Source organism: Drosophila navojoa, chromosome 5 (assembly GCF_054131105.1).
Source record: "Drosophila navojoa isolate 15081-1374.11 chromosome 5, UAZ_NAV_1.0, whole genome shotgun sequence".
Taxonomy (NCBI): Eukaryota; Metazoa; Arthropoda; class Insecta; order Diptera; family Drosophilidae; genus Drosophila; species Drosophila navojoa.
This window is the reverse complement of record NC_142893.1, coordinates 8,661,377-8,684,817: the sequence shown is the minus strand read 5'-3', so window position 1 is coordinate 8,684,817 and position 23,441 is coordinate 8,661,377. Positions and strand designations below refer to the sequence as shown.

General features: G+C 40.6%; 7 protein-coding genes across 8 annotated transcripts in view; 4 read left to right on the top strand and 3 right to left on the bottom strand.

Moving 5' to 3' along the window:
- LOC108654956 (thymidylate kinase) overlaps positions 1 to 23,441 on the top strand; it is a 101,019-nt gene that overhangs the window by 22,127 nt on the left and 55,451 nt on the right. The gene's annotated exons all lie outside the window — the stretch shown is intronic.
- On the top strand, positions 78 to 1,406 carry LOC108654930 (uncharacterized). Its single transcript, XM_018106542.2, has 3 exons — positions 78 to 739; positions 794 to 977; positions 1,035 to 1,406. The coding sequence occupies exons 1-3, from the start codon at positions 167 to 169 to the stop codon at positions 1,385 to 1,387; spliced, it is 1,110 nt and encodes a 369-aa protein (XP_017962031.1). The 5' UTR covers positions 78 to 166; the 3' UTR covers positions 1,388 to 1,406.
- LOC108655104 (uncharacterized) lies at positions 1,385 to 3,297 on the bottom strand. The gene is made up of 2 exons (XM_018106814.3): positions 1,968 to 3,297; positions 1,385 to 1,907 (listed from the first exon to the last, which is right to left on the bottom strand). The coding sequence occupies exons 1-2, from the start codon at positions 3,207 to 3,209 to the stop codon at positions 1,551 to 1,553; spliced, it is 1,599 nt and encodes a 532-aa protein (XP_017962303.1). The 5' UTR covers positions 3,210 to 3,297; the 3' UTR covers positions 1,385 to 1,550.
- On the bottom strand, positions 3,510 to 5,101 carry Cdc2rk (cyclin-dependent kinase 10). The gene is made up of 6 exons (XM_018106815.3): positions 4,874 to 5,101; positions 4,735 to 4,807; positions 4,503 to 4,677; positions 4,242 to 4,444; positions 3,732 to 4,178; positions 3,510 to 3,667 (listed from the first exon to the last, which is right to left on the bottom strand). Exons 1-6 carry the CDS (start codon positions 5,051 to 5,053, stop codon positions 3,534 to 3,536), a joined length of 1,212 nt encoding a protein of 403 aa, XP_017962304.1. The 5' UTR covers positions 5,054 to 5,101; the 3' UTR covers positions 3,510 to 3,533.
- LOC108653117 (uncharacterized) lies at positions 5,265 to 7,572 on the top strand. Its single transcript, XM_018103431.3, has 4 exons — positions 5,265 to 5,893; positions 6,372 to 6,519; positions 6,575 to 6,949; positions 7,010 to 7,572. The coding sequence occupies exons 1-4, from the start codon at positions 5,692 to 5,694 to the stop codon at positions 7,431 to 7,433; spliced, it is 1,149 nt and encodes a 382-aa protein (XP_017958920.1). The 5' UTR covers positions 5,265 to 5,691; the 3' UTR covers positions 7,434 to 7,572.
- Positions 7,438 to 11,671, bottom strand: LOC108654986 (BOS complex subunit NOMO3). Its single transcript, XM_018106621.3, has 6 exons — positions 11,461 to 11,671; positions 10,848 to 11,394; positions 9,896 to 10,778; positions 9,659 to 9,837; positions 8,632 to 9,596; positions 7,438 to 8,574 (listed from the first exon to the last, which is right to left on the bottom strand). The coding sequence occupies exons 1-6, from the start codon at positions 11,607 to 11,609 to the stop codon at positions 7,695 to 7,697; spliced, it is 3,603 nt and encodes a 1,200-aa protein (XP_017962110.1). The 5' UTR covers positions 11,610 to 11,671; the 3' UTR covers positions 7,438 to 7,694.
- egr (TNF superfamily member 12 eiger) lies at positions 13,950 to 22,861 on the top strand. Of its 2 annotated transcripts, none has more exons than XM_089261811.1 (7): positions 13,950 to 14,719; positions 19,202 to 19,327; positions 20,305 to 20,606; positions 20,676 to 20,777; positions 21,795 to 21,886; positions 22,008 to 22,103; positions 22,181 to 22,861. In XM_089261811.1, exons 1-7 carry the CDS (start codon positions 14,558 to 14,560, stop codon positions 22,546 to 22,548), a joined length of 1,248 nt encoding a protein of 415 aa, XP_089117937.1. In that variant the 5' UTR covers positions 13,950 to 14,557; the 3' UTR covers positions 22,549 to 22,861. The 2 variants fall into 2 exon arrangements, with proteins under 2 accessions (XP_089117937.1, XP_017961274.1); XM_018105785.3 differs by having other exon boundaries at positions 13,951 to 14,719; positions 21,990 to 22,103.

Sequence of the window (23,441 nt, the reverse complement as noted above, 5' to 3'; positions counted from 1 at the left end):
CAAAAAATGAGTGCTGGACAATACACTGTAGAAGCAGTAATGCAAAATCGAAAAGTAGTGCTGCACAATGGACTGCAGCATTAGTGTTGAGTAACTTATCATAAAAACAGCTGTTTAGTAAACATCTGTAAGCAAACCAGTAGCGCTAGCGGCATATTTATAAATAATGCAAATTTTGCAACGTTTGTTTTGGTCACCACCAAAAACAATACAAGCATACTGCCGTAACTACGCCAAAAAACCAAAGGGAGCCATGGCACACAGTCGACGCATGGTGCACAAGGAATTGCTGCGTTATGTAAACCCCTATGCACTCATTAATATCAAATCGGATATTCCCATCCATGTGGAGCCCGCCGATGTCCATGTGTATACCAGTGGAGATGTAATTATAGCCCAACTAACTGGTGGTCCCGTATCCAACTCAAATGTCGATCTGAATATGGATGTTGAGGACGACGACAAGGTTGTCAATGTCTTGGTTAAAAAGCTAAACGAACAGAAATCGCATTTTAAATGCCTTCTAAAGATTCCCGTGCGTGCCGACGTCAACCTAGAAGCAAAAGAAAAAGTAACCGTGCAGGGTATACAAGGCGAGGTACTTAAGATTAAGGCAGCTGGCGATATATTCACCAGGAATGTGCGAGCCACAGAAATATCGCTGAACAGCAAAAACGGCAACATCGTCTGTGAGGGAACGCTGCTAGGCAAGAGCACCGAAATCGAAACAGAGAACGGAGTAGGTACCTAAGGTATCCAGTATCCACAATGTAATTTATGTATTGCTGCTCAGAACATCAATTTGGACAAGCTGCAGGGTGACAGCCTAAAATGCTCCACACAGGCGGGTGACATCAATACAGACTGCTGCTACGTAGAGAAGTCAAAGTTTGAGACGACAACGGGCAGCATGGAGCTCAAGAATGTGCACAAAACTAGCGAAGTATATGTTCACCAAGCGGGTGATCTGAAGATGAGTGAGTATGGACATTTTCTTGTCTGTGGAATAATTCAGAATATCTCTCCTTTTCTAGCTGGCGTCCATGGAAACCTGAATGTGTTCTCTAAAGGTGGCAGCATGAATCTCCAGCTCTCTGAGCTGAATGGCAAAAGTGAGATTGTGGCACAGAATCTGATTGACGAGGCCATAATCAATATATCCGAGGCAATAGAGAATATTAATATAGAAGTTAAAGCCAGTCAGGTTAACCTTAACAACGAGCTGGACCATGTCTCCCATGCATTGAGTGAAGACAAAAGCAAGTTTTTGCTAAACAATGAGAATGAGCATCATCTGGTAATTAGCACTACAGGAGAGAATGGAGTGCGTCTTGGCAAGCAATCGTGGACCGATATGCTGAGGCAAAAAATGAAACCAAATGAATAAATTTAAGATATTACAAATATTTATAGTATCTTTCATTATGAATATATGTACGTATGTCTGCTCGTATGTATGTATATAAGTAGTTATAAGTATAAGAAATATGTATTAATATGTATGTATTGTGCATTTATGCAACAATTTTTCAGTCCAGTTTTTATGAGTATTATTTGGCTTTGCCAGCTACTTCGTTTAAAACCACGCCAAGGCGCTGATGTGCCCTCTGAATCAGTACATCATCCACCTGTTCCGTCTGCAAGGCAGCTCGAAACATATCCACTTTCATAGCATCAATTTCTTGTATATCCCTAACTAGAATTGGAACATCCGCGCGGACGAGCATGTGCGCCAATAGGCGCAACACTTTAAAAGCGTTTTCCTCATACTGTGAACGAGGTTCATCCTCGTAAGATTCAAAATCATTTTCATCGTATTCGGTATAGTCTTCAATATGCTGACGTAAAATTGTCCACACACCAAGTAAATGGGCAAAGGCTGCCTTGTCATAGAAATATTTAAGACACTGTAAAAGAAATTTGTTTTTACTTTAAAGATTTGCATTATTTGTATGTATTTCGCTTACGCTGCATATATGTGCTAGGTCCTCCAGATACTCCTCCTGTCGCTCGCCCAGTGGTAACAGCTGATTTGGCTGCTGCAGGAATAGTAAAATGCGGGTCAAACAAAACATAATGCTGGGTGTATACACATCCATGGACATCTGCGCCTCCGGCAGTTGCACCAGTATCGTGCATATATTGAGGTAGGTTTGAATTACTTCGATGTCGCAGTTTATTTTTGGTGTACTCATCTCGTCCCCATCATCGTCAATACCATTCGGATCGACGGTGAGAGGTGGCTGATCGGTAACGATTCCATCCACTTCATCCGCCTGCTTTGCCATATCATCACGCATTAGACGAATAAAAGCATTGTTAACGCCCTCGCAAAGCTCCTGTACTAAAAATACTTCCGAGAAGGGCTTTAAATTGAGATCCGGCGTCTGGGCGTTCTCTTCCTCGACCAGGGCACAGCTTGCCAACACAGCATTAATGGCTTTAAGGGCGGCCAACAGGAGCTCATCGCTCACTGACTGCTGCAGTATAAAGCCGAGATTCTTTGCTGAGCCCTCGAAGGCGGCAAAGCAAATGTACCACTCTATGCCCAGTTGTTCCTTGCCACTGACCACATGCGCCATCACATATTGATATACACGCATCAACTGGATCAGCATGCTCGTATCCATGCAGGTGCTTAGTTTCAGTAGCATTTCAATCCAATCAGCGCGTGCCGTCAGCTGCTCCACACACTCCACTTGCGCGCACATGTTCCCCAGCAGTCCAATGAGAATCTCATACAGACGCACATCCTCGCTGGAGGAAATGGCAAACATAATTAGCTCGATGGCATCATTCTCTAGTAGCAGAGCAACTACTTCCGGAGAGACAGACATATCCCACACCTTGCACAAATCATCTTCCAACTCCAGTTCCAATGCTGTATGTGGTACCTGCTGGCTGAGTTGCATCAATGTCTGTAATATAAATTTCTTGCTGAACATTGTCTCGCCAACAGCATCACCACGCATGCGCATTAACAGCTCATTCTCATCAGCATCCGAAGCATCATCCTCATTGTTTTGAATTCCGTGGGGTTGGGGCGAATTCGACTCCGAATTATTTTCACCATTTCCAGTGCCGTTTGTCTCTAATGCAACAGCGTCATTCGATTTATTTTCCATCCGAATTAGACCGTTTGTCTCGTTATTAACGGTAACAACACCAATATTATTATCTCTTTCCGCGCTATCCACATCTTTGGTCATTTTGGCTGGTGTCTGATGTCTGGGCTCCGGAATAAGTTCAATCGGATGGTTCACAAAAGCGGAACTGAAATGAACAAAGCTGTTTACCGTTCAACCAATTCGATAAATCTAACATTTTCTGTTAACTTTCAAAAGCTGAAAGTGCATTAACAGACGGCAATTGGTCCTAACAATTTTTCAATAATATTGCCAATCATAACTTAAAATTCTTACAATATTGATTTCCTATTTAATTTTAATCCTGAGTCTAAAAGTTGTTAAAGCAGACTTGATCTGAGGCAAGCAATATTATTAAATTAGTTTTTAAATTTTTTAACAAGGTTTTTATTCTAAACGTTGTCTTTTAATAAACACATCCAGTAAATGAGAAATGGGAATATCTGCAGAAGTTGGCGGTTGCGGAGGCGCAATATTATTGCGATGCTGTGGAAAAGTGGGCATCATGCGCGGATCACAAGCTACACAAAATAGAAAAGAATTTATTAAAAATAAGTTGATATTATATAAAGAAACTCGACTTACGCTGTGGCGGCTCAGTAAAATATTTACTGTTCAAGCAATCTTCGGCTGTGCCTCGCGTGCTAGGATTGTAGATGAATAGCGAGTGTAGCAGACTTCTGCCCCCTGGGCCAAGCATTTGGAATTTCGTTTTTAATTTATTGTACGGCTGTTGGCTAAACGTAAAGTTCTGTACGGCAGGCAAATCTTTATAGCCGGGCCAAATCGATTCAGACGGAGCGCCCAGCAGATCAATAATCATGTCCAGTTGTGCGATTTCCGAGGTGCCCGGCAGCAGCGGCTTCCCTAACAACAGTTCTCCCAGAATGCAACCGAAAGCCCACATATCAATCGAAGTCGTGTGAGTTCTAGAGCCCAGCAACAGCTCCGGTGCACGATACCAAAGGGTGACCATTTGTGGCGTCATTGGCTTTGGAGGGTCGCCAAACAAACGAGCAAGGCCAAAATCAGCTGAAATTGAGATTGTGTTTATATATGATGTATGACGAAGTATCAAGTTTAGCCCATACTTACCCACTTTGATGCAGCCTTTGTCCGTCATTAGCAGGTTGGAGACCTTCAGATCTCGATGTATTATATAACGGTCATGCATATACTTCAAGGCGCGCAGCACCTGCAGCGTTATGCACTTCACCTCCGATTCCGTAAATGGCTGTGACATATTATCTAGCACTGAGGCGAGATCCTGCTCGCAGAAGTCCATTACCAAGAAGATGCTAAGCGAGAGCATATTACAATTTACAGAAGTCTCTCAAAATCGTCTCTTCCTCTTACCTGTCCAGACTTTTGCCCACCACAACTTCTCGCAGTCGTACAATATTCTCGTGCTGACAACGCTTTAGTATCATTATTTCACGCAGTCCACTAACAGGCAAACCATCCTTCTCCTGGTCCATGCGTACCCTCTTAAGAGCCACAATTTCTCCACTGCGAGTGTCGCGCGCTCGATCTAAACAAAAGAGATTCAGTAATGATGCGAGTACAATTGTGTTGACTATGCACTTACATACAATACCATAGCTGCCTTCGCCCACACGGTTGAGCTTCTCAAATTCGGAAACTGGACGGCAACGGCCATACTGAAAAAATATTGATAAGGAAATAGAAGAAGCCGGCACACGACAAAATGTTCATTTAATACAAACCACATTTTGTTCCGGTATGGGCATGGGCGTGCCGCTGTTCTTGAGTGATATTAGAAAACCTTTGCGGGTTATTGGTGCTTGAGGATCTGGCGCAGGATTTGTATCCAATTCATTTGACTTCTTGTCGCTGGACATGTTTATTTTGTATAAGAATGGCTGAACGACATAAACATGAAACATAAACAGCTCGCAAGGAATCGATACTTTCTTAATTAGTGCAAGAACTGTGCTGCAGAAACCAGGGCTACAAACACAAAAATGTTATCAAAGTCCGCGAAATGTAGAGAATTTGAAATGGTACACAGTACCAATAACAAGTCTTTGTGAGAATAGCAAATATTTTATATATAAATATATTTTTGCACATATTAATTATGTGAAAAAAAAAACCACAAAACAGAAACTGCGTATGCATTTCATAATATTCACTAATTTATAGGTAAGCATAAAAACAAAAGTAGCTAAAGAAAATATAAAGCACGATTTATGGAAAGTGAAATTCCGCCAGTTTAAAGAAATTTCGTTAGCATTTCATTTCAAATGCATGCTCTAGACATTAAGAAAAAATAATAAAAAAAAAAACGTTCCCTGCTTGTCATCATCCACCAGCTACGCATGTGTTAAAAGCTGTTGGATAAAGCCACAATGACTCCACTATCAATTATCACCCTGAACTTGGGATAAGCAACAACAGTAAAGCGAATGGGCAGAGGTATATAAATGTTGGACCCGGCGTAGAGTGCATCATCAGTTCTGCAGCAACTGTGCAAGTGATACAGTGATATACCCAAACACAGGAATATAAACTCAAGAAAATAATGAATAAAACAACGATATGGTATGCGGCGGTGCTGCTTGTGGTCTATTTCACTTTGGTATTCTGCGATGAAACGCCGGAAAATGCTGAGACTCAAGTTATGAATACGAACACGGATATGGATATGGAAACATTACTTAATACTGGCCGAGATCTGTTGGAATTCGAAGGACGCACACGTCGTCATCGCCATCGCTTATGGTGTAAGTTTCTACTTCTCGATAAACTATACAATTAGTACTATGTATTTATATACCGGGTGACTTTGATTGGACAGCATCGATTCTGGTGTCAATTGCAGTCCATCGAAATATTACATTTATTATTACTATGCAATAGTAGAGCGGTAACAATTAGCACATTTGAAACATGTTTAATCGCATTCTAAGCTATTTGGTTGTCCGCCTGCTAATCAACAAGTGAAGACTTTCTTTTTGAAAGTTTCCCAGCCCAGTCAGTGGGCTGGTCATATGTATATATCTCTTCCAATTGGATCATCACGATGTGCACGTACCGTTCAATAATAATCAATTAACACTTTTCACTTTCAATCGGCGCCACAATTCGACAATTGTAAATTGTCGTAGATCAGTAGACTAGCATTGGGTTCTGTTCGTGTTCAGTGAAAGTGCTGTCTTATCTGTTATCTGTTATCTAATCAGATTTGATTTTCATTTATAGTTCGCCATCTGTGGCCATTGGCCATTGCCTATTGGATCAAGGTGAAAGTAGTCATCGTGTCTTTCTTTGTGGGTAGCGCCATTTACTTGGGTCTGCGCTACTTCTGGCCCCACGCCCGATGCAATCAGGAGGTGATTCTTGATCATCCGTAAGCACTGAATCTTCCAATCATTTTATCTATATTAAATTATTTTTGTATCCAGCCCCCCATCCTTTACCCAAGATCATATTCCATACTCTCTTGAACATCATCATGAGCATGAGCACGAGCATTATGGATCACCTTCCTCGTACGATTCGAGTCCCTCTTTTGATCCCTACTCGGGCTACTCGAGCTACTCGGGTTACTCTTCCAACTCCGATATTGTGTCTGATATACACAGCGATTCTCCAATAAGTTCTGCACCCAGTGGGCCGACTGGACCCGCTGATGGGCCTAATACGCTTCGCCGAGGCAGACGCAGCATTGATAACTTCGATGTGGAGGATAATGTGGAAGCTGATCAGGAGGATCAAGTGGAGATCATTGATGAGGAGATCTCTGAGAGTGTTGCACGCCAGCAGCCTGCCGAAGAACAGTGAGCAACAGTTGAAGCTTATCTAATCAAATTTATTTATAAGCTTTATTTCTTGAATAGAATTGCCGAGTTTATGTTCGCATTTTTGGGTCTGGATTCCAAGGCTTGTCGTCGCCGCTTCGTCTGCGAGATGGAGTTCCGCTCCAAGCTGAATCCGCTGACCAGCATGGCATTCCGCATTGTTGGCCGCGGCTTCTTTGAGAAGTACACCAACTCACGCAATCCACATAAGCGAGCTACCAACTTCCAGGAGTGCGCCGCTGTGAATCCCGAATGTGTGTTCGTGGAGAGCACAGAGCCAGAGATTGCACCAGCTGCTGAAGAGGACGAAGCCACAGAAGCCAGCGAATCAACCAATCAGGAAAGCACGGCCGAGGACCAAAATGAAATCAACTTACAGGCCGAACGTCGCCACACGCAGCTGAAGCGCCGTCGGGGAGATCGAATGCTCAATCCCATTGCCGAACACATTTTGACACAGTAGAACGCCCATTAATATTTATTTATTTTATTTATTTAATTATTTATTTTAGCTATAAGAATGATGAACAAAATAAACTTGCCTCAGCTTTAAAAAAAAAAACAACTACCGTTATTTGGTTCGGAAAATGCAATCAAACAAATGCTAAATTTGTATATTAGATCCGAAAATCTCAGGAGCAAATTTAAATAGAAAACAAAAGTAAAAGAAAAGAAAAATAGGAAAACCGAATACCGATGGTGACTAAAATTTGTGAGGGCTGGTTTAAGTCTTTTTGACCTTTTTCTTTTTAATGGCATTTATCTGATCGGCCATCTGCTCGATCTCTCGCTGATTGATGGGCTCGTTTTTGCGGACGGCCGCCTTTCCCTTCTGCCTTTGGGCGATATCAGCGACAATGTCGTTCAGCTTGCTCCACACAAAGTTGAGGAAATTGACAGCCAAGTCCTGTTTGAAGAAGGCAATGGCCACCAGTGCAATGAGCACCAGTGCTGATATGGAATTCTGATTGAGATCAGCTTCAGTGGAGCGCACCTCTGCATTGAAATCCAGCTTCACATAGACGGAACATCTGTCCGCCACAAAGGTGAAGGAGGGCAGCTTGTAGGAGTACGTCTTCTCCGAGAGCGTCGATTGCAGCTCCACCACATAGGTCTTGCCGTCGCGCGGTATACGCGGGAAATACACCATAATGCCCGGATTGTAGCTAGACTTGGGATTTAACGGAGACGCCACACGCTGAGAAAACACCGGCGAATCAGAGGCTCCCTGCTTGTACATCACAATGCGCAACGTCTTGTAGAAATCGTTATGTGAGGCCATAATTCTGGCCGTAACATCCACAATGTTGATAGGATTGACAGCGATCAAATTTATATTTCGCACATCCTCATTGGCAACGGTAACTGTGTGGTTTTCCGGTATCGAGCGATACACTTTCTCATCATCCGTCACCACGCGAACGGTGTACGTGCAGCCGGGCTGAAGGCCCCGAATGCGATATTGTCCATTGGTTTCGCTGAATGCCTCCTCTTGCTGATGCTGGCAGCTCTCTGTTGCGATGGCCTGTACATTAACCTCCGGAAAGGGATCGCCATTGAGGGATGTGATTGTGCCGAAAATAGAGTAAGCATAACGAGTGCCACTGCAAAAGGTAATCCATTAATAGGAGTTATATAAATACGCTCTCAATAGTTCTTACGTTAGGGCAACCTGCACGGTTTCGCCATCCTTGATGTCAATTATTTTGGAATTCGGCTCGAACTTGTATTCCTTCATCATGGGTCGCAGGAAGTACTGTGAAGGCGACAGCGAATTGAAATTGATGGCGCCCTTGTCTCCAGTGACCAGATTCTTGCGATAGCTTTCACCGCCGCTCAGCGAGAGCAACACTCCGCTCAGTGGCTGACCGGCATCGTCCTGTACCGACACCTCAATCTCACAGAGTTTGTGTGCGCTGAAGGAGTTCGACTGGCGATTGTATTCGCTGAATACATAGGATTCCTTCTCAGCGGACAGCTCGAATTTGAGCGTCTCATCGATAGGCCCAAATTTGAATTCACCTGTAATGGAGCTGAGCACTTCAATGGGTTCAAGTTCAGGTTGCTCGGGAAAACTCAGCGTGATCTTGGCATCCTTAATTGCGGGCACTACTTTGCCGCGTAAGATGAGTCCTCGCGTGGCCACAAAATTGAAGGCAATATCAACGCAATCACTGCTGCCAACGATCTGCTGATGCTGTGGCGTAAACAAAAGGACATCACTCAATGGCTTAACGTTCAGAATTTCCTCTGGCTTCAGATACGTCTCGTAGCGGAATGCGAATTTTCCATCCACCTTATGCGCCTCAGCTACTGGCGTGACAATTTGTTTGCCCAGCGATTGCGATTCCACAGCTAGTTTCAGAGAATCCACATTGGGGTCTGTGGACAGGACGCGCACGCCCGTCTTGTGGGCAATGGCATTGACAATCAACGTCTGCAGCTGATCTGGTTCTGGAGTGATGAATTTACTGGGCAACGAATCATCGTAAATGTGACAGCCTTCCAGCTTAAAGTCGTAGCTGCCGTATTTAGAAACGCAGAAAGTGTTCACGCCTGAAAGAATCTTTAGGGTTTCAATGGGTGCCTTGGGTTCCGAAGGTCCGGTGACATGCACGTAACGCATCTGTAATTAAAGAAATAATTGTTAGCGGAGAAAATAAAATGAAGTATATTACAAAAGTTTACCAGCGCTCGATGACTAGATATGATGGACACTTCGTAGCCCTTGTGTATGAAGGGCGGCGCCGTCTCCTCTGCAGCGGCGACATTTAGGAAGACTCGCGTTGATTCATAGCACAGATTGCCCTGTGGAATCGTTATCTCATAGGGACCAGGCAGCACATCCTTAAAAGTATATTTTCCACCTGCATAGAGGAGCTCGTTAAAACCGATGCGAGCCGGCAAATTGAATGCTCTACTCACGATATGCCCTGGCCTTCCATTTGTTGTCCGTGGGCTGTCCGGTGGCATCGAGGCCCTGTAGCGTAATCTCTGCTGAGGTGCAAGTGGCCGTGGCATCCGGCAGGCACTGCAGCTCACCTCGAATGGTGGCACGCAGCTGCGAGAAGATAATGCCATTCACGGGCGCATCTCGCACTTCGGTCTGCTGTTGCACAGGGAAGAACTGAACACCGCTCGTCTTATCCAGTTCCGTGGTGAGGACTTCAATGTTGTATTTACCGGCGGGCAGATAGGCACACCAGATGCCGCTCTCTGCTTTCGTGGTAGTTGTCGTATGGAAGGTGGAGCCGATTTTCGTGATGCCAACGACATAGGATTTCGGAGAGACGACTTTGCCGCACACTTCGTAAGCGGAAGGCACAATTGTGGGCAGTTTGGGCGTAGCAATCTGCGTCTTCACCTGCACCGGCTCGAATTGCAGCTGTGGATACTCGACTTCAATGTTGTAGCTGCCCGCTTTAATGTTCTCCAGCGTATACGTGCCAGTGGCATCTGTTTCGGCGACCTTTTCCTTGTTCAGCTTGACAATAGCTGACTTTAGTGAGGCACCGTCCGCGGAGCTCAGCACCTGGCCGGAGACTGTAAAGCCGCTAATCTTGAACTCCTCTTTGATCTGCAGCGTATCCTTGCCCAAGTCCACCTCCAAAAAGCTCGGCGTCAGATGAAGTTTCAAGTTTTGGTTCTCGTTAATGGCCTGTATCAAGTATTTGCCTGTGGGCACATCCTTGAAGCTATATTCACCCTTCTCGACCAGCGAATAGCAAGCGGCGGCGCTTTCGTAATCGTTGTTGAGCTTGTTCGCCGGCGCAGTGGGCGAATTGGCACATTTGGTCGGTAGAGATTGCTGTGGGAGAGAAGAGAAGAATATAATATGATCCCATAATATAACATATTGGACTTTTCATCTACTTACGCCCTTTTTTTTATAGAGCGCCACAGCAAGATTAGCCGGCAATTGGGAGCTGGTATCGAAACGTCCATTGATATCAAAGCCAGATACCACCAAAGAGTTAGCTGGCAGCTCCGTGTTGCCACTGACCACAACCACATTGTGCTCTGCCTTGGCGAAATGCCACCTGGCATGGCTGGCACGCACCACATATTTGCCGGGTATAATTGGTGTAAAGAAGAAGACACCATTGATGTCCGTTTTGGTGCGGCGAATGTCACCTTGCTCCGACTTCAACTCCACATCTACATCCCGTGCACCGCTTCCGGTGGCTAAGACCACCTTGCCCGTAATGCCAAAGCCCTTGAATACGAAATTAACATCTTTGCCCTGACTGCACACGTCATTCTTGCCATCGAAATTGAGCTCAACGTGTTCCGGCTCGAAGCTCCAACCGGGAGGTGGTGCAATGCTTAGCAAATATTCACCCTTGTCATAGATGGGCAGGAAATAGTAGCCATTCGATGGCGAGCAATCGGTTTTATCCTTCAGTGAGCCCTGCTTGGTCAAGCTAAAATCAAATTGGAAAAATGCTTATCAATGATTTACGATTCCATTAATGAAAGTCACCACGTACAGTTTTATTTCCACCTTGGAAAAGTCTATTTCTGCATGGCTTTTGATGAAGCCACCACAGCCGACCACTTCATTGGACTGTGCGTTATTTTGACTAATTAAATTAATTAAAATTAATATAAAGCCGGAAAACTGACTTCGCGACCTCATTTTTTTCGACTGCGCTGCCAGCTGAAAGTATAGAGCTGTCTAGTTAGTTGGGAATACAGCTTTGATAAGCATAACATATCGATATATTGCATCCCACAGGTGTTGCGATAGATTGCCAAATAGTGCTGACGATAGATTACTTTGATGTCTATTAGATGTTAAATTGTATATCATGCGATTAAGACAAACAAATTATAATAATATATTAAATATTAATATTAATAATTATATTATACTACGTTTTTTAAATTTGTATGAATTGAAAGAGGTAGGAGCAATTGTTATTCGACGATGAATTATTGTCAGTTACGGACTCCGAATTGGAGATGAACTGAGAAGGCTGTGCAATATCGATGACATTTAATAAAAAATATCGACTTGGCGCAATTTATTGTCACATTCAAAGGCTGGAATAAAATAAATTGAACAATGAGTGTAGTGTTTTTCTGGAATGCAGCAAATACATTTTGAAATGAATGCTAATAATTAATAATTCAAATTCTTCGTTCAATTAAAACGATCACAAACGCTTTTATAATCTTATTGTCATTTACTGTGTATGTACGTACATATCTCTGAATGATTAGGACTATATACAAGCTATTGACATTGAAATCATTTGATTGTTGCAGAAATAAGCTTGTCAGATATTAATTATCGCAACGAATTTTAATTACGCTGAACTACGTACGATACAGCTACAAGTGCGAGCAAATGTGTTGGGAATATGCTTTACATATATGTATGTATGTATGTATGTATGTATGCCTATGTTTGTTCTGCGCAGTTAAACGATCTGCCAGGCAGACAATACAGAGACAGATAAAGCGAGACAAGCGCCGAGTTGTTCACAAGAAATTCATTTCAAGCATCGTTGAGCTGCGGATTGCCCTCAGTGCCTATAAATTTTGACCGATGCTGGCGCGATAAATACATATGTATGGTATGTATATATTGGAAAAAAGAATAAGAGAGAAAATTGAAACACTCGTGGCACACAGACAAAGCCGCATAACTGTAAGCTATAAACGAGCAATTGTACATATAAAATGTCTGAAGTGTGCAACATCAATTACTGACATTGACTTTGAATTGCCGAGGCAAAGCAATTACCCATTGCCATATTCTATAGAGGCAAATATTTGGTTTAAGTGCAGTCCGATAGCAACATTAACCGGAAGTGAGCGGCAACTGTCAACTGGCAACTGTCAACTGCCACAAGCTGGGCGCCATTTTGGTTTGCTCGATCGACTGACTACCTGTGCTAGCCATCAATTCAAAACTAATTAGCTGGCCACAGACCGAGGTAGCGCCTGCATGTAATCCACACAAAACTATAGACAGCTAGACAATTTGTCGAGACAGTAGCATAACACATTAAATTTATGGCCGGGTATTATTAGAACCCAACAAAAAACATATATATATATGTATATAGAAAGAATAGAAAGTAAATCTGTTGGGTTGTCTATTTGGCCAGATAAGCCAGCGTCAGAGTGATTCGCATTAACTAAGTAAGAATAAATATCATTTTAATGAAATGCACAATGTACCTTATCACCTTATATGTATATATACAGGCAAATGTATATATGTACATATATACATACATACCTCTTATATAGGACACAAACACACCCCGAAATATTAATGTTATTTGACTTTAAGCGATAATCGAAAGACCCTTATATTAAATGCAGCACAATTGCCAAATCGACCCATCAGGAATTGCTAGTTTTTAAAAAATTATAAAATATAAAAATATCATAAAATATAAATATTGCAGGTTTCTAAATAGTATATAAAGTCTAACAACTTGCAATTCTCAATGCGGCGATTTGGCATTTGAGCTGCATTTATTATAGGGGTCTTTCGATTATCACTTAAAGTCAAATAACATTAATATTTCGGGGTGTTTTTGTGTTCTATATACATAAATAATAAACTATGGACTTTGTTATCAACCCCCCTACAATTAAGTAATCCATAAAAACCGAAAACAGGAAAAAAAAAAATCTAACAACAACACTACACAAAAGTCAAAACAGCATACAAGACATTCGCACGCACATCTGTTCCCACACGAACTGTTCCCAGCGATCGCTTGCGTATCCAGGCAGCAGCTGCGGCTGCGGCTGCGGCAGCGACAGAGGCACCCCCTTGCGGTTGCCAAAATAATTGGCAAAACGCGCTTCACTTCCCTGCGCGCTCTGCTTGACTCTGCTCTGCGCTGCTCGATTCTGTTCTCGATGCTGTTCTCGATTCTGTTGTGCTCATGCGGAGAGCGCGTGCCAAGCGCTAACGCGGCTGCGACGCCGCTCAAGGCAGCAAGGCAGACGCCGAGTCAGCAATCAGTTGAACGCGAGTTGCAGTCACTAACAGACGTATTTAGAGCGCGTGCGTACCAGCAGCACAAAGAGCATCAATCTTGTACTTGGTTCTTTTATTTTTTCGTTTGTTGCTCTTGGCCATTGCGAGTGAAACACGCGCAGGGCTCTGGCTAAATATAAAACAAGATATTTTATCGAACTACTGATAAAACGACGTTGTAAAAATACAAGAATCTTAGATACAAGATCTAGTGCAAAAGCCAATAAAACTCGTTTCGTTTATTTCGCAAGTGCAGGCCCATTAAATGAGCAAATATATAAACTTAAAAGTGCAAAAATAAAAGCAAACTGTGAAGCAAAAAATCTGCAAGGGCTAAGTGCAAGTGCAAAAGTTGTTGTTGTTGTTGTTGTTGTCGATCTTGTTTGTTGTGCTTGAAAGACAGACAGCGAGAGAGTGGGAGAGAGAGAGCAAGAGAGCTGCAAGTGCACTTGACAGCTGATGCTGCAGTTGACAGTAGCTGACAATATTCCAGCGAATTTCCACCTAGAAAGAGTCTAGCTTTCAGCTTGACTAGCCAACGAGTGAGAGCGAGATAGGAAGAGAGAACAACTACAATTATGTCAGCTGAAACACTTAAGCCGTTTATACAACCAACGAGTGCCGTTAATATTTATCCGGCCAAGCAATCGAACGTAACAAGGAAGACCACCAGACAGCTTATACCAATTGTCTTAAGCATTGTCGCACTCGTTCTCATCGCTCTTATCTTCACTTATACGGTATGTATTTCAGATGCAACTAACTAATATTAGCGAATGACTAAACACCTTAATAGCTTAATTGATAAGATTATGGCTGCTCATTAGATTTAATCAAACCGAATAACCTACGACATTAGCACTGACGATACTAAGGTTTGGCTTTATGAATTCCCGTTTCATAATTCCACAAAAAAAAAAGACCTCATAAATAAATTAATAAATAAGAAAAAGAAAATCAAATTAAAATTAAAATTCCAATTCCGATTGAAATTCAAATGCAAATCCATAAAGCTCGTTTTACGAAGCGTGACCGTCAGGCATTTAATTTGGCACAAGCTATACCTATAAAATTTAGAAAAACACATTTCAAGAAGGAGAAGAAGCAACAGCAACTGAATCAGTGGCTGTGGCAGTAGGTAGAGCTGGAGCTGGTCAGGGTGCTGGCCAATAAAACCCGTCCCGTCTCGGATCTAAATCGAAGCGTGTCTCTGACCAAATCGTTTCCTAATGATCGTCATAAAACCGAACAAGCCGATCATCATTCCCGAGCCAACAGAAAGAGATAGACAGATGGGTATGTATAAGAAGGGAAGTCGTGGACTAATAAAAATATATAAATCTTGCAGCTATAAACAGGAGAAGCAAATACATAGCGAGGTGTTAAGAGATATACCGTTTGAAGTTCAAGTGGTAGCATTTGCTTGAGACTGTTTATATAAATGAACAAATCCAAAAAATACTAGATTAGGGTAGCTAACATTTAAGGTAAATCCCAGCAGCTAAAAGCGGAAGTTGATCAAAAAATAATAATAAAAGAGCAAAAAAAAAAAAAAAAAGAACCCCCTTTGAAAACAGATATGTTCCATGATCAGCGATAGAGCTCATGGGAGCTTATCTAATTGAAAGGTAGATCAATTATTACTTCCCGAGAACTAAGTAACCCCACGTTGTTTACTCAAGTACTTATTTCCCATGCCGAGCTAAAGAAGTATTGATAGAAATGCATGGTTATCTTGGTATTTTACCATTTTTATGGCATGCTCGATAAATGTCCGCCTATACTCCATACATAATACATACTATATGCGCATACATATATACTATATATGGCATATAAAACTCTGAACTTTTGTATTCCGATAACTTTCGATGATGCTCCACAATCGCTGAATAATAACAACAACAATTTGCATGGCGTATGCATAAGAGAAGAAGTCTATATATGTCACAGATCGGCTTTAAGCACTGCGCACTTCTCCATGCACCATTCCACTGAGTGCGCATGTACTATGGAGTGTTTTTCTGAAACGGAAATCGTACAATTGTCAATTGACTTGTAAATGGCTTTTCTTATTTTACGGATTGCCTTGGCTCTTGAGGGCCGCAGCTAAACGGACATGTGCTCTGCAAAGCCACATAAATCTTTGTTAAGATTTTTATAGAAATTCCCGGTAGCCGAACAAAAGACCGATTGCTATCTGACGTATGTTGTATGCCCTGTAACCCTGACCATACGGTTGGGTGGGGTGGTATGCGGATTGACCCTCATCAGAGTTGGTGAAAGTGGAAAACAAAAAACTTATTTCTTGTGTTGTGTTTCTGCTGGTGTAACGAGATTTGATTGCGTCGACTGCCAGCTAGATTTATGAAGGCGAAACTCGTTTACATTCTCGTTAACATACTATCCATATACGGCTGTCATAATACCTGGCGACAAAGTGAACTTTAAGTGCTTACAAATCAAGTAGCAGCCGTTCGAATTACAGCAAGTGAGCGGTATTTGAGATCGCAGTCAAAAGTTGGCCGAAAATAGACATCAATGTGAGGGTTTAAGCTCTCAATCAATCTCAATTTAACAACTGGGAGACTCGTTTGATATTTACATACGCGTTTCCTGGAAACCACAAATATCTCAAGACTCAAATGTCAACTCGAATTCTAACTACAAGATAGATGAGCGCTGCACGCTAGGCGAGACAGCTCATGTAGAAGTTGCCCTGATGATCCCTATATAAAGATATAAAGATATCTTTATTATTTTCATCTTGAATGGACTTAGATGCATTTAATTGAGAATATAACATTGAAGTTGTATTATCTATGTTTGTTTACGAAATTCAATATGAGATCTCTAGTTAGATTATTGCATCATATATTAATTTATATTCATGTAATATTCATTTATTATTCATATTCAATTCGTATTCATATTAACACTGAATATATTAGTAAACATTTAAATTTTAGTACTTATATCTGAAAGATATTCATATTCATATATACATACTAATGTTGATGCTGATACTACTTATATTCAACTAAATTCAGCCCCAGCTCCTCCCTTCCCTCGTCTCTCGTCGCCATTTCGACAGTTTTAACACGTTTTTTTCTCACTGTGTAAGCCCCAGTGTCGAGTGGAGCTTTGTCACACGCTCAGCCGTCGTTTCACGATCAATGCAAAAGCTTAATTCAATAATTTCGTAAACAAGTTCCATAATTTATTCAGACAAAGATCTTAAGAATCTCCTCACACATAGCTGCCAAGTTTCAGCCCCGACTTGTCATAACCAGCGTACATTAGCTTCTTATTTCATTTTATTTAATTTGATTTTCTTTATTTTTGGGTTGCGAGCCAGCTATACAAAGAGAGAGAGAGAGAGAGAGAGAGAGAGAGAGAGAGGGGAAGAGCAACACGATGTTGTATATAGCAAATAATGATAGGAAAAGGCGATGACAGTCTCATATTGAGCAACGCGTCGAAAGTTTGCGGCGGTTCGCACAGAATGTTAATGATCCATTAAAAAGATTATGCGCCTCGACGGTCATACACCATATTTTGTTTTTGTTCTCTGTTTTTTTTTTTTATATTCATATTTTTTAATTTTTATTTGACAAATGCCCTGGGCAACTAATAAACAACGAGGTGGTTAACATTTGTTCTACATTTTTAAAGTATTGAAAAAGATTATATGATAATAATAACAAAGCAAAATGGCTCAACTAAGTTAAGTATTTCTTATATACGTATATAAATGTCCTTTGGCTGTAAGCTAAGTTCAACAATGAGACATAGCTTGAGCCCAAGGCTCTACGGTTTCTAGCCATATATTTCGTATAACCAAATATGGCTAGAATTCAAATTTAGCGCATTTCATATATGAAAATATTTACACTTTTCATTATTTTCTCTAGAAAGCGCAATTAAAACATATAGACATAATGACAATACAGACTCAAAGCATAAGAGGAAGATCTATACAAAAGCCAAGCATGTTTTTTACAGGGTATTTAATTGTTTTCATGCCCTTCGAGCTAAAATGAAAATGCTTAAAATAATTGATTTACAGATCAAAAACAAACCATTTAATATTATTTCAATTTTAAAACATTTTAGTTTAGGTAGAAATAGAAATTAAAGTTTTGTTTTTTTTTTTAATAAGGAAAAAACAGCTATGTTTTATATTTAATTTACTTACGAATGCTTGGAGCTCATATATTCATATCATGGCTTATTTTAAAAATGTGAATTAGCTTAAATAATTATATATACATATGCATATCAAATCAAAGGGTAGTGCCTAGTCGAGCATCTTAGAACTAAGATGAAAATAGTAAGAAATTATAAATAAATTCAGTTCACAAGAACTTGCACTTTATAGAGTATTGCCCAATCAAGCATGTCATAAGGTTCGCACAAAAGGAATTGTAAATGGGCTTTTAAAGATATAAGAGCTTTATTAGCTTTAATGGATTTTGCTTAGTCAGGCAACACTTGAATTAATGATTGAATGAATGATGTATTTTCACAGGGGCCTTGGATAATAGAGTGTATGCCATAGTCGTGCACGCCCTTAGGTTAGGGTATTGCCTAGTCGAGCATGCTAAAGCTGAAGATGATTATTTGTTCATCTGCTGTGCACATCAAATGCTTGCTTTCTATGTCAGAGCATACACACATACATACATGCATACATAGATGTACATATATGTATGTGCATATATGTATATGCACGTAGATATTTTTTTGGACGCTGGTGTCAAAGTTCGCTGCTTTGGGATTTAATGATGTGTGGATTTTAGCACCGCCTATCGCCATAATTAAAGCTCATTACATTAATTGTATATGAAGACTGAAGATAAGCATAAAGTGAATCGAGAATAGAACGAAAAGCATATATACATATATGTATTTGCTTATCTATATACATATACAATATGTATATATAGTCATATTTATTCTACTTTAGCAAAGAAATTTCCTTAGGCAGAATACAAATTGATATAATTTCATTTGATTTATATATATTTACATTGTGTATACAATTGTCTGTTTTTTAATGAATTCCGTTTTGCTGGATTGAGCATAAACACATGATCATGCTGTGCCATAGCCATGGCTATACTTGTGATTATATAGTTTCCTCATTCAATGATCTCATACACCATCTATGACGCAGAGAGTTCTATATAATATAAACATATCTCCCAAATCTCTTGCAGATCTGGCAAACGAAACGCGTGCAACAGCTTGAGGATGATCTGGGCGCTTTGAGGCGCGATATGGATAATTTGCAGAAAAGACTGGGCCTCAATTATCTGGAGGATCTTGCGGAATTCGAAAAGGAGGTGAGCTTCAATCTACGAAAATAATTCCCATTTCTATTCGTAGTAGTCCAAGCATTGCGTCACATTCCCAACTCATATATATAAATATCTATATGGGACATGCGTATTTATAGACATCATATATACATACATATATATATGAAAAATTCTTTATTTTTGACAAATGGTTGCAAAGTGATAGATGTAGATCTGAATGGGAACCGTTAGTTCAGGGGGCCATAAAATACTTTTGCCATTTATTAATGGGCATTTCTGACAAATCACTCAAGCAGCAAAAGACATAAGCCAGAAGCTCTTAAGAGCTAACACTCAATTAATATTTAATCGATTTCGACCAAGCATTCTTCTTTTCGTGCTATAATTTATGATGCTGGCTATTAGAGCCAAGGCAATTGCTAAATGGATTTCGTGTTGAAATTATTTACTTATTAGAGGAACGCAAAGATATGTAATTATTAAGCATATATAGCAACAAGTGTTGACTGATCGGAACGGAACTGGTCTAATCTGATCTGATCTGATCTCATCAATGGAATCATGGATAGATCGTTTCAAAACTCAAGAGAGCTGTGCATGTGAGGCAATCTAAATGAATATAAGATTATAATGTGCGCATGTATATATATATATATACATCTAGCTAATGACAGCGTCTCTAGAGAGTTGGGGGAAGGCGCCAGCAATTAAAGCCAAAGCAAAAAAATAGAAATGAAATGAAAAAGTATTATTTAAATGAGTACGCGTATTTATAAATATATATGAAAGACACACACACAAAGATACACATATACACACACACACACACACACGCCCATTTGTGAAATATGCATTAGAGCCATAAGTTATGGGGCCAGGTCCCCTCTGGCAGAGGCAAGGCACAAGTCACGTACTTGTGGCCCAAGTGTTTGACCCACAAATCTTCTGGCATCCACTTTATATTATATTATACGAACCTGCTTATCCATGATTCCAAATAGCTCGTTAACCTCGAGAACCCAGACGTCGGCGAAGAGGATGATGCGGATGAGGATGATGCGGTTAGTTACGAGGACGAGGATGATGAGGACTCGGGCAACGAGCATACGGACTACGATGAATACTTGGATCTGATTAATCAGGAGAAGAGTGTGACCCAAGCCCTCTCACCGGACAACAGCAGCGAAAAGTCGGACACAGCGGCATCCACCGCCGCCTCCAGCTCCAGCTCGTCGGCATCCAATGATGATAATGTGTTTGAGGACTTCACTAGCTATAACGATTCCAAAAAGAAGAGGGAACGGTAAGTAATTGATTAAATAGTATAAATATGATATGATATATGAAATCAAAACCTTTTTTTTTTAAATAGTAAAACTCGCTCCATTGCCGAGATGCGCAATGAGCTGCCGAGCAACGAACTAGCAGAAATTGCGAAGAACCAAAGCCGAAGTGCTGAGCAGACAAAGGAAAGGTATGTTAAAATATTAAATATGCACTTAAAAAGGAAATTAAATACATATAAAAGAGGCAAGAGCATAATTTCTTTAATAAGCAATAATGCTCTTCATTAGCATTTAAACTTGAATAGTTAAGAGTATAATTACCCTTTAGGGAATTGCAACAAGGTACTTATGCTCTCCTTATCTGTCTCGCTCTCACTTTACATGTGAGCTCTGTTCATATGCGCGCCAATATGAGCGTCTTTTTTCAAGTTTTATTTCAAGCACGTCACTTGATGTTACTGAGAGTCTAATAATAGGTGTATCAACCATTTATGGATATAGAGTTTACACATATTAAAAATATTAAACTAAATAAGCGCGTTTTATTACCCTCCAGTAAATTTATAATATGGCCTCACTATTTTCTTAACATGCGCAGAGGGCACGGCCGATCAGCAGGGCAGACGCGCACAGACTAAAATGTCCCCACTGCGCTAAGCCGGCACTGCAATAGTTACTCACACTCATACTAATAAGCACTATTGGGAGAGAGAGCGAGAGAGGACAGTTAACTCTTTAGGCTACAAATGCACCTTGTGTGCACTTCATTACTAGCCCACACTAATACATACTAATACGAGCTAGAGAGAGCACGTATGAACTATACAAACTGCTCACGCACACTTTCGACTGTCAAGCGGATCGTACGAGTTGCAACCAATGAGGTTAAGCGAGTAAGCACTTAAATTCCCTTTTTCTCTCTTTTACTCAAATGAAAACATTGCGCTTACATTATAATTGGGAATCTAATGCGCCCCTGACCAATGGCGTCGGAGTAATAAAGTTCCAATGTCTGTCATTCAAATTTGCTTCAGTTGACAAAAATTGAGTCTTTAAGCTGAGCGTACAGTTGATGGATTAGGAATATAATAAAATACATGTATAGACATCCTTATAAAGTCACAGCAGTCAGTCTCTTAGGAACATTTAGCATCTTAACAAAAAGGCATTTATTAAAGGATATTTACTTTTAATTCCTCCTACAGCACTGTTACGCCCAATAGCAACACTAAGCAGCATCTGCACAAACAGCGACCACGCACACGTGAGGGCCGTCAACGACTTTTAGTACGCAAAGGTGAGTGTTTATATATACATACATATAGTCGCATTTTAATTGGCAATATCTATAGCAACCAAAATATTCCTTCACTGTCATATGTGCGTTTGTTAATTTGCAGGCGAATCTACTGTTTCAGCGAAATCCGCAGATTTCCCTGCCGCAAGCCGAGCAGCTGCACATTTCCACTTGAATCGCAAAGTGCCGCAACACGAGTCCTCCATTCGGCTGCACTGTGAGTATTACTTGTCTGAATATACATACTCGTGTGTATAATAAATTTATATGATTCAAATTTCCTTTTATCTAAAGCTTATCAAGGTGACATGTACATGGGACATCCCACGGCCAGCAGCGACAATCAGTGGCAGCAGCATTTCAGCGTTCACAATGGCGTCCTCACAGTCCACCAGGCGGGTCTCTACTACGTCTATGCCCAGATTTGCTACAATAATACGCACGATCAGAATGGCTTCATTATCTTCCATGACAATAAGGCATTCCTGCAATGCCTCAATACGGTGCCTACGAACATGCCCAAGGTTCACACCTGCCACACAGGAGGCCTAATTCAGTTGCAGCAGCACGAGTCAATACATCTGCGCGACATCCATCGGGATCGCAATGTAATGCTCCGGGATGACAACAATCGCAGCTTCTTCGGCATCATTAGGGTCTAAGCGAATACGCGCTGCACAAGAACTTAAGCTTTAGTAGCTGCGACTACTCAGTTTTACGTACATATATACAGCAAAGTGGATGAACTAGCCTAGAACTTGCTTTAATTACACTAAACATACATGCATATATCTCTCTATATACCCACACACATTTATATAAACATATATATATATAAATATATATATTTATATACCTATATCTATTCATAAATATAGCATGCATCATATTTATTTTGTATATACATTTATATATATATTTCTAATTGATACAGAAATTGAATTGCCATAATAAAAAGAATTTAATAAAATTATATTTTCAATTACAATTTTTAATTACATTTTACAAATTAAGAAATATGGAATATTTAGTTATATAAATAGAACGCAGTGAATTAGAGAGAATTTCCAATGCAGATATTTATTTAACCTGAGCGCGCCCTTAAGCTCGACCCCGTTTTATCTTACATTGCCTTTTATATACTTTTATCCACTTAACTGAATCTTTAAAGTATCTGAAATCCACTTTCTGTCATTCGGCAATGCAGAGAACAGAGAAAAAGGAAACCAGAGAAAACCTCTTGATAATAAAGCCTCTTAATAAAAATGAGCAAATCCTTTGGCTCAAACAGACATTTCTACACAATTTATCTGCTCTAATCTTGTTTCTTCTTTTTATCTTATTTGACAAGCACAAAGCGCACACAACATGGTCAATCCTGGCGAATGGATTCTGTCCGGGTTGCTGGACTCATTCACAGATGTTGTTCCATTGCTGCTTAACAAAATGTGACGTCAAATGGAAAAATTAAGTTGCACTCACACATACGTCGACATGAATGGATTGGGAGCGGCAAGTGGAAATGGAGCTGGAGCATGCATAGATTGAGTGGACT